General features: G+C 34.0%; 1 protein-coding gene across 1 annotated transcript; it reads left to right on the plus strand.

The window, feature by feature from the left end:
- The first annotated feature begins 240 nt into the window (after window positions 1-240).
- LOC122033347 (NAC domain-containing protein 21/22-like) lies at window positions 241-2,193 on the plus strand. The gene is made up of 2 exons (XM_042592355.1): window positions 241-816; window positions 1,340-2,193. Exons 1-2 carry the CDS (start codon window positions 633-635, stop codon window positions 2,032-2,034), a joined length of 879 nt encoding a protein of 292 aa, XP_042448289.1. The 5' UTR covers window positions 241-632; the 3' UTR covers window positions 2,035-2,193.
- Window positions 2,194-11,627: the final 9,434 nt, after the last annotated feature.

The raw sequence follows: 11,627 nt of genomic DNA on the forward strand, positions 1-11,627 counted from the left end.
ATATTTTTGATATTAAAATAGAAAATTTAAACTCTAAATTTAAATTATTTTTCAAAAGAAAAAGAAAAATAGTTTTAAAGGGGAGTTTGATATTGATCTCTATGGAGCCACGATAGCATGCACGAGCCGAAAATATACAATTCATATTTTACTATGATGAGATAGGGTCAGACTCGTCCCCAGATTTCTATTTTCTTTGGAAATCTTTGATTTGAATGTTGTTGTCGAACTGCAATCCTCGCACGAACATAATTTGTCAACCATTCCATCCTCCAAACTTTTGCGTCCCTCAATCTAATTCTCTATTAAATCCATAATTAACCCATTAAATCAAACAGCTACAATTCGTCTATCACATGGTTGGTCAGATTTTTCAAACACTGCTCACTCATCACATTTGGCAGCTCAATAGCCTCAACTATATTCGATACTCACCTAAGACAAACCTGTCCACACTTCTCTCCTCCTCAAACCTCGATCCCCAATCCTCTCTCTCTCCAGTTGACTTCGACCATCCTCTATTAATACGCCTGGTCGTTGCATGACATCGTCTTCTCTTCTCAAGAGAACTACTCCATCCTCTACCTCTTCGTCTTCTATCCCCCTTTCTTGCTCACATCAAGACCAGCGCCATGAGCAACTTCCTGAGCATGACAGAGCACCAGCTGCCGCCAGGCTTCCGCTTCCACCCGCGAGACGAAGAGCTCGTTTGCGATTACCTCCAACCCAAGCTCATGGCAGGTAGCACCTCTTCCTACTTCCCCATCATCATCATCGACGTCGACCTCAACAAGTGTGAGCCATGGGACCTTCCAGGTATTTACATCTTAATTATAATTTTTCTACTGCAATTTTGATGCCATCCCCCTCGACAATGCAATTTCCTCTTTTTGATTCTACAGTTTGGTTATTTCTTTACTTTGCATTTTTTTAAAGATAATTTTTTACCTCCAAGAAAACCAAAAATTGAATTTTATGTGTTTAAATTCATGTCAATTTGGAGAATAATTATCTCTGCATGTCTTCAGCTATTCTAGTCGGACTTTTCTTCTCCTATGTAGAACCAAATTAAAAGAAGCCATCAAATACGAGAGTTTCAATATCGTACAACTCTTTCCACATCCCAGCTCAATTATTAATTGATTTAATTACATTTATTTATTTATATTTTTACAAGTAATATCATCTTATTTACTACCCAAAACAAAACTCCTTCGCAATCTTTTTGGAGCATTCATCTTTAAATATCCAATTGTCATGTCATCGATAGATGTTTTAAGAATTATTGAATCAACTTAATTGTATCGATAATTAACATATACTTTGGTCCTTGGAGCAGACATGGCATGTGTTGGGGGCAAGGAGTGGTACTTTTTCAGCCTTCGCGACCGGAAGTATGCTACTGGACACCGTACGAACCGAGCAACCCAATCGGGATATTGGAAGGCAACAGGAAAGGACCGTCTAGTGAAGAGAAAGGAAGTCTTGGTAGGTATGAGAAAGACGTTAGTGTTCTACAAAGGAAGAGCCCCCAAGGGACGAAAGACTGACTGGGTCATGCATGAGTTCCGCATGGAATCTGAGTTAGACTCTGATTCGTCTTTCGGTCCACCAAAACTCTTCGACTCAAAGCAGGAAGACTGGGTCTTGTGCAGAGTGTTCAGCAAGAGCAAAAGAGATACCTCCAAACCAACCATTGAGACTTCTAGCTATCATGACATATCTCTGCCTCCTCTGATGGAATCCTTCATCGCCATGGACCCATCGAGCTCCGAGGGGAATGAGCAAGTGCCCTGCTTCTCCCATCTCATGCCAGCGAGGACGACAAACTCGATTAGCCCCCAAGATGTTTTAGCCACTCCTTTGTCTCAGACTGCAATATCTGAACATGCAGATGGGATGAAGCTCGTGTCGAATCACTTCACCAAAATGGAGGTCAACTCGGAAAGGGATTTACCTCCTGATCTGCCTCAAGGAAGCTTGGAGAGCTACTTGTCTGACTATTGCTTGTCTCAAGTGTGGAACACTTTTTAATTGGAACTGCAGCGCAATTATGAATTCAATTAGGAACCAATTTGTGCATGACCTTGCACAACCTGTAGACACATGCTAGTAATTGTTTGACAAAACTTTAAAATGTATATAGTTGTTTCCTAATTGAAGAATGAAAAGGTGTGCTATATATACTGTTTACGAGCATGAGTTCAATTACTAATATCATCAATATATATATAGTGCTTACACTTTTCTCCTTTCGTTCTCATAATGCAACCACTGCATAATTAAGTAAGAAACTGATTGATGTTAAGCTGGAGGAAAATGTCTTAAGGCATCGCAAACAAAGTCTTCCATGTTAGGTGATGTGCCCAACAATTCAATACCTAAATGATATAATTACCTGTTATTTGAGGGGCAATGCGACTGCCAACCGAGGAGTTTAAAATTATAACTGATCTATATCACGAGGAGTAACAAATAGTTCTAGGTCACCTACCACCTTTGGCAGGCCATTTAGTCCAAATTTTATAGGGAAGAATTTGAAAACATTTTTCTAAAAAAAGCATCAAATGTCAGATATCTTGTTCTTTGGCCAACATGCTTTCACACATGCAAACTGATCGCATCTTAGACGTTGGTATACTTATGCCGATTATAATGTATATTTCTTTATCACTTTCCCTTCTCTTCCCCTCTCCCTCATACTTTTCCACCAATGTAAACTCTGTGGCAAGAAAAAATATAATTGGTAAGGGAGGGAGCATCTCTCCTACCATAGATATGTAGATAAGTTAGTTAGTACAACAACCCGATCCAGGAGATCTTTCGAAATTCAACATGGCTGATCAAAGAAGTGATGCAGGGTTCGTTAGATTTTTGTATATTATTTTAAGTAGATTATTTTTGTTCTAATTTTTGGAGTTTTTTTTTGTATTTTTGGTATTTTTGATAATTTATCTCTTATATATTTTTAGATTTTAAATCTGTTTAAGGATTTTAGGATTGTGAGTTTATTAAGAATTTTTTTCTTTCTATTAAGATTTTTTCCTTCTTTGCATCTTAAAGTTTTGGATAACTATGGAATAGCGATTATCCCGCAGGCTATTAAATCTATTGATTCGCGCAAGAATACCAGAAGAAATCTTCTACAACCTACTGATTCAAAGAGGAATACCGGAAAATAGAAAAATAAAGTATACTGTTAAAAATATTATTAATACAAAAAACTTTTTCTAACCTCAATTAACAAGACAGTTATATAGGCCTAAAACCCTAACTAGTAAAACATAGAAATGACCACAAATAGCCTAAATGCCAAAAAACTAAAAAATATTTAAAATATTAATTTACTAAAAAAATATAAAAAAGATCCAACGAATCCTCTTGTACCAATCGCCCTGGGTTGAAAAACTCATCTTTGAATTCAGAATAGTATTAGATGATAGTTCAGGAGGAAGATCATCTGACATCAATGTCCGTCTATCTTCAAGTGATCAATACAAAAAAAATTATTTTTTGAGACAAATTTGGCGACATATTTTTTTTAAAAAAATTGTTGCAAAAATATTTTGCGACGAAATCTGTGATGAATATTTTTCGTCACAGAAAACTCGTCCCTAAATATTTGTAAGAAAAAATTGAAATTTATTGCAAATTTTTTGAAATTCATCGCTACATTCTTGCAAATATTGCAAAATTTAAAAATGAATTTTCAAACGAATTTTTATATTTGTTGCTGATTTAGCGATGAAAATAAGACTTCATCATAAAATTTACGACAAATTCTTATTTTCGTAGCAAAGTTATTTGGAAGATCATAAAATTTAGAAATTGAATCGGTAATAAATTTTCATTTTTTGCGATGAATTTTTAAATTCGTCGCAGAAACTGTGATGAATATAAAAATTCATTACAAATTCTACGACAACTTGTCAGATTCATCACAGAATCTGCTACGAATCTAGAAATTTGTTGCAAAATCGACGATGAATATCTAGATTCGTCGCAAATTCTGCGACAAATATTCAGATTTGTCGCAGATTTTTGCAACGAATCTAGAAATTTGTTACAAAATTTTACGACGAATCTGAAAATTCGTCATAGAATATATAGTATTTTTTCGGTCATTATAATAGTTTTATGATGAAAATAATTTTGTTGCAAATTTTGTCACCGATTTTGCGACGAATATGAAAATTCGTTGTAAAATCTATGAAAATTTTCAAAATTTGTCGTAGATTCTGCAATGAATTTTCATATTTGTCGCAAAATCTGCGACGAATATGAAAATTCGTTGCAGAATCTTGTAACATTTTTTGGTACATTAGGATAGTTTTACAACGGAAAAAAAGTTTATCTCAATATTTATCGCAAAACTACGATCAATATTCAAAGTCGTTGCAGATTTTGCAATGAATCTGATAATTCATCACAGAATCTGTGACAAATATGAAAATTTGTCGCAGAATCTAACACTACTTTTTTCGCCGTAAAATTTATCGTAAAACATAATAAAAACTATCTAGAATTATGTAAATTCTGTATATAACATAGTTATACAAAAATATCTATTGAATTCGTACCCATCGTATATAACACATCATATCTAACAATCAAACTATATATAAACCAAATCACAATTTATATACATCAAATCCAAATATCACAAAATATCCATAAAATCCAAACATTTCATACAACAAAATGCAAACATCATCTAATATCTTTACAATCCAAACATATCATACATCAAAATACAAACATCACAAAATATCTAATATTCATACAAATCCAAACATCATAAGAAGTTCTAAACCATCCATACATCAAAAAATTTCCAAACATCACTAAATCTTCTCCATCTTCTTCTATATCCTTATTTTCTTGCATCAAAGTAAAAATTCAAATAATATCAATGATTACAATAAAGAAATTACTATATATGAACACACACAAAAATTTTACTTACACCGTCATTGATTTTCATTACGTACCAATCCTGTTTCAAAAAAAATGACAGTATTAGCAAAAAAAAGAAACGTTTACAATCAAATAGCTAATATTCAAAAATACTAATTATGAGATAAATAAAATTCATACAAGCGATTCATCACCACCATCATCGACATCATCGCCATCACCACCAATATCACCAAAATCGGAAGGAGTAGAACTTAACTAAAGATGTCTCATAATTAAATCTTGTTGTTTGCAGATAGCTCTCATTTCTTCCTAGTTAGCTCTCATTTCTACATCTCTAGCTCTTCTTCCTTCATCTCTTTTTAATATTATGCCCTTTTAAATGTGAAACCTCTTCAATCAATGAATTGATATGAGTCGTGACTATTATTAGGGTGGAAAAAGGTTTATGGAAAACTCTATGATTTTTCTTCAAAAATTCATTCCCAATATCCATCTACCTTTCTATCCTCCACTAGCCTCCCGCCATAAATCTAAATTATTACCAACAGATGACTCAGTTTTCTCACTAGCACAGGAACTTCTATGTGTTATCTCGAGCTCATCGTATTTGTCTTGTATTGTAATGATAAAATTAAAATAAATTTATTGTAACAATAACTTAGAAACACATATATTTTTAATTAATCCAAACATTTATTGCTTTTACTCTAGTCCTACTCCAAGACTTGTCCTTTTTTGTAAAAGTTTTGGTGAAAGTTTATATGAATGAAGGTTGCTTTCCCATATCTTTGGTATAAAAAAAGGATTAGAAATAATACAATAGTCATAGATTAAAAAACTATTGAGAGAGTTAAAAATTAGTAGGAGAGTTAAATATTTACCATTCTATGTCTATCTATCCTCATCGATATTAATTGACCCTCCCGCATGCATTGCAAATGAGACTTCAGAATTATAAGATTGATTTATTCTATTCTATTGACTCCGTTGTTTATCTTCCTTAGTTGCCCAAAAATTGTTGATCTTAGTCTAATTATCCTCTATGATACAAAGTGACTTTTTATCCCTTTGTTTAGCATGATTGAGAGTATGGCTAATGTGATCGTCACATTTTTTCTTGAAAATCTTCTTAACTTCCAATTCATAGGCAGCACCCCAATTATATGTTTGCTGAATAGAAAATAAAACAATTGAGTATATATATTTAATTTTATTTTAGATATAAAATGAATCATTTATACCTTAAACATGCTCCACCATAACTCTTTCATTGATGATGGAGTACTTGAATAAGACATTGAATCTCCTATCCAAAAATTATTCATGATTTGATTAATTTCAAGAATAATACGTACCAAATTTTTGAACCTATGGTGAATGATGAATATAGATACAATAGCAACAAGAAAAGTCTAAAAATATATAAGATAGGGGTAATCATATTTTTAAGATACCTAAACTAGCAATTATAATTGACCATATCTTGTAACTACTACAATCCAATATAGTCCAATGGTTAAATAGTCCAATTATTTAATATATTAAACATATGAAGAGTATCATTGCTAATTAAAGATTGTTCAGAGTTTTTCATAAATGAGAGAATAAATAATGATCATATACTAATCTAATGGCCTAATTGATAAAAAAAGGTACCACATCAAACCACTCTTAAAGCTTTTCATTATTGAGAATAAAGATGCCAAGTTAAAAATAAAGTAGCACATCAAAATATTTTCAGAGTTTATCATAAAATGGGAGGATGATTAAAGATAAAATTAAGTAATCTCATGATATTGTTGAAAATAAAGCAACTCAATTATACTATTAGAGCATGGAATAGAATAAAGTAACTAATTTATACATATCAGAACTTAATTATTAAAATTAAATAAACTTAATAAAAATTGACAATTAAAGTGATCAAACCAAGTTTTAATCCTACTTTACAATAATGCTTATAAAATATAGGATAAAAAAAATTAAAATATTAATTTTATACTTACGAATCTCCAAAAGGGACTACAAAAACTCGAACATCTTGGACCTCAGAAAATGAGTATCTGGTAGGAACTAGATTTGCCAAATTGTGCGGTGAAGGTATTAACGAAGGAGAATGTGATGGTCCTGCATGTACTGGTAAAGGCGAATGTGATGGTCCTACATGTACTGGCTTAAGGGAATGTGATGATCCTGCCTGTAGTAGCAAAGGTGAATGTGATGGTCCTACAGGTTGATCAGGGATGGGAGTAGGTACACTGCTAGGTATTGTCTAGCCATGCGAACTCCCTCTACGCCCACCTCATTTAAAGATGTTCTAAAAATTCAAAAATAGGATAAAGTTAAAAAATATAATAATGCATAATAAATAACATAAAAAAAACTTACCATATTTGTTAAGAGAGAGTGTGTGAGATTCCTGCGATGATAGATATCTCCTGTAATGACCTATAATATATAGAAATAAATACATAGCATTAACAAATAATATATACAAGTTTACGAATAAATTATTAGATAAACAAACAATTGAGCTATGATTGTTCTAAAGTTATAGATTAAAACAAAATTTACTCAAAAAAAAAAAGTAGTACCTTATATGAAAAATTAAAGATCATAATTATTTTATATTAAGATAACAAAACTTACCTATCATTAACAATCAAAGTCCTCATTATCATTGTCATCCTCATCCATGTCATCATCATCTTGCTCCTCCTCCTCCTCCTCCTCATCATCATCAATTTCTTTTGCATCCATGTTTATCACTACTCTACTAGGATCTTGTAATGTTGGAATAATATATTCCTCAGTCTAAAATGTATTCACAACTTTCTCTTGCTAATATGCAATGTCTTCCCAATATGCTTCAAATTTTTTTCGTGCTTTCATTTTACAAACAACCCACCAATCAATTTTGTCATGTTTCAAAATATGATATAAAGTATAAAATACTTGAATTGTTTGTTGTGCCAACACAAATGGTTCATATTTCTTATATAATCTCTTATGATTTATTTCAACCAAATTATACCGTGGATGCACCTTCATCCCTCTAACAGGGTCAAACCAACGACACATAAATACTATAACTCGCATTTCTGGCCAAGGATATTCTATCTCTATAATTTCATCCAGCAAACTATAAAAATCATTGCTTGTACCTCCATCATTGGATCACTGAACACAAACCCCACTATTCATTGTATTCTTCCCCATCCCATATTCTTGAGTATAAAAATTATAACCATTTATAAAATAAGATGGCCAAGTGCATACCAATGCTTTTGAATCCCATGAAAGATGGAATAACATTTCTTTTTCAAGGTGATCTCGGTTATTAACGTCAAATACGGTAATTGTTAAAAGTTTACATATGTATTAACCAAATTTAAAATGTTTACTTACATATGATTTGAACCATGATATAAATTCTTCTTGGCACAAGCAATAAAACTCATGTGTTAACAATTCAGAATATAAATTTTCAAAAATCCTACCATAAAAGATAAATTATAACACTAATAGTTATGACATAAGAAATATAATTAAAAAATATAAAAGATATACTTACTCATAATATGATGATACTTATGGATAATTCAATAAAATATATGTATGGGCTGCCCACCATTCTTGACCAGTTAAATACCTCTTCTTACATGGTTCACTTGGTTGACCAAGATTTAGAATGAGTTCAAATTGAGATCAATATGACCCTCATCATTTCTTCCTGGTCTTCTCCTTTTGCTTTGAACATGAGGCTCAAAATAATATGATGCAAAAGTTGTTACTTCGTCCACAATGTATGCATTAACAATAGAAGTTTCAATTTATGTCTTATTTTTTACTTTTTTCTTCAAATGAAATAGGAATCTGATGGTAATAAGATAAATTTATTAGATAATAATATATAATATATAGTGTGAAATTTTTATGTATTTATCTTTTTGAATTATAAAAGAAAATTTTTTTACCTTTCAAATGGATACATTCATCGAAAATAGACAGACCCTACAACTTTCACCTTGTATGACAAGTGAATCAAAAGATGTTTCATAGAATCAAAAAATGAGGGTGGAAATATCTTCTCCAAATTACACAAATGATTAAAATGTCTCTTTCTAACTTCTCCATATGTGAATGCCTCAAAACTGTCGAGCAAATATCATATAGAAAAATGCTTAACTCTGTAATGGCACCCCATACAAAATTTTGTAAGATTTCCTTAAAAGCAATAGGAATGAGTCTTTGCATGATTATATAGCAATCATGACTTTTCAAACCAATCAATTTGCATTTCTTCATATCGACACATCTTCCAAGATTAGAGACAAAACCATCTGAAAATTTTAATAATTTCAACCATTCACAAATAACATGTCTCTGATCCTTATTCAATGTATAAACTACCTTTGGCTTTTGTCCTCTCCTATTTTCATCAACATTAAGAGTAGGTCTTTTACAAAGGAGTCACATATCTTTTCTTGCATTCATGTTTTCTTTATTTTTTTCCATTGATATCCATCACTGTATTTATAAGATTATCAAAAACATTCTTCTCAATATGCATTACATCAAGATTATGTTGAATCAAATGACTAAACCAATATGGTGTTGAACCTCGCGGTTGTTTTGATGTGATCAACCAAGTTAGGTTAGGTCCTGCTTGTTATTTGATCCTTGTGTCTAAGTGTGCAGGAGCTTAGGAGAGCAGGAAGTCGAGCGGAAGACGTAACTAGCGAGAAGGACGACATGGGAAAGGAGCCGACGGGCTCGGTGCGTCTGAAGGACGAGAGAGCTGTGGAAGAGTACACTGGTGGATGAGAAGAACGTGTGCAACGTTTGAGGGACGAGAAGCTGGGTCGGAAGCCTGCTCAAGGAGAAGACCGGAAATTAGATTCGGGTGAGTTCTATTTCGGTTGGCCGAAATCACCCAAGCGATCGGAGCTTCGGAAGAAGAGGAAAAAGAGAAGTTGGAAGCTATTTATACCATGCAGTGTTGAAAGCGCCTCAGACTTGTCCGAGGCACCTTCAAGAACATTGGAGGCGCCTCAGACCTAGTCTACTTGACCGTTTGAGCGCGAAAAAAGTTTTATCAGGTCAAACCCCTTGGAGGCACCCTCAACCCTCTTGGAGGCGCCTTTAGGACTCGGGATAGGTTTTCCAGGAGCTATATAAAGGCTCCTGGAGCTAGGAAATTAGTCAATCAAATCTGTAACAACTTCCTAGCAATTTGTAAGAGTTTTTAGTGTGTAAAAGGTTTCTTCGCCTTCAGAGAAGGAGACTTTTCAGTGCGCTTTCCAACCGCCTTGGATTAACAACCTTCTTGGTTGTAACCAAGTCAAAATCGCTAAGTCTTCTTTCTTTTCTATTATTCTGCTTTATTTTATTTTCTTATTATTATTGCTATAATTTTAGAGTTGAAAGTTTGAGGAGTGTATTCATATTTTGCAAGCAATTCACCCCTCCCCTCTTGCCGGCCCCACTGCACCAACAAGTGGTATCAGAGCCAGACCGCCTTAGAAGGACTGACCGCCTCAAAAGGACTGGCCGCCGACTGAAGCACAAAGATCAAGATGATGGCCGGAACAAACATTCAGCCCTCAAAATTCGACGGACATGGAAGTAAAAAATGGAGGTATTCTTTAAGACTGAATTTGATATACTTCAAATCATGAAATATGATTTTTCAGCCCCCAAAGACAAGGAAGAATACAACTGGATGAAGCAGGAGCAAGTTGATTTCGTGGCCAATGGAAAGGCTGAATTCCATCTGCTCAGCATTCTGCCGCCCCAGGAGGTAAGTCGGATCGAAAATTACAACTCCGTCAAAGACCTTTAGGAAAAATTCTTGGAGCTCCACGAAGGCACCTCAAAAGCGAAGTTAGCAAGGCGGGACATCCTTCGGAGTCAGCTGATGAATCTCCAGATGAACAACGATAAGAAGATAGCGCAACTCCAAGCGAGAATCAAAGAGGTGATAACTTAGCTAAACAACCTCGGAGAATCGGTAACAAATCGAGACTCGATCCGGTACGCGCTCAACGCCTTCTCAAGGTCTTCAGAATGGGCGTCCTTAGTAGATGCATACTACATCTCTAAGGACCTTCAGGTAAGTACTTTAGAAAGTTTATTTTCTACATTTGAACTTCACGAATCTCGAATTACAGAGCCTAAACAAGTAGAGAAGGCAAATCTTAACATCGCCCTACAAGCCAAAAAGGATAATCCCGACTCTGAAGCGTCGATCGACGAGTCTGAAGCGGCTCTATTGGTAAGGAAGCTAAATAAATTTATTAAAACTAATTAATTTAGATTGCAGTAAAAAAGGCATCAACGTAGCAAAAGGACGGTTCGCTGCTACAACTGCAACGAGGAAGGGCACATCAAGGATGACTGCCTAAGACTGAAGAAAAGGGACAAAGAGAAGTTTCAAAAGCTAACGTCCTCGAAGTGCAAAAGTCTAAAGGCTACATGGGATGAATCATCATCCTCGGAATCAAAAGTCGAAGCCTTCTCGGGATTAGCACTGATGGCCAACCATCTGTTTGAAGAAACTAGCTCGGAGATGAGCATAGATGAAGGGGGAGGATCATCAGAAGAAGAAAGCTGTGATGAAGGGGGAGCATCGGAAATAGAGGTAAATTAGGTACGTAACCTAACTCCCAAGCAATCCTTTCAATTTATTAAAGTACTCACTAAAG

Source organism: Zingiber officinale, chromosome 11B (assembly GCF_018446385.1).
Source record: "Zingiber officinale cultivar Zhangliang chromosome 11B, Zo_v1.1, whole genome shotgun sequence".
In the NCBI taxonomy this organism is placed as follows: domain Eukaryota; kingdom Viridiplantae; phylum Streptophyta; class Magnoliopsida; order Zingiberales; family Zingiberaceae; genus Zingiber; species Zingiber officinale.

Excerpts from the sequence above, each read along its gene's own strand:
- LOC122033347 (XM_042592355.1), top strand. The coding sequence starts at position 633 with ATGAGCAACTTCCTGAGCATGACAGAGCACCAGCTGCCGCCAGGCTTC. Across the intron at positions 817-1,339 it reads TGAGCCATGGGACCTTCCAG|ACATGGCATGTGTTGGGGGC; the intron begins GTATTTACATCT and ends TCCTTGGAGCAG.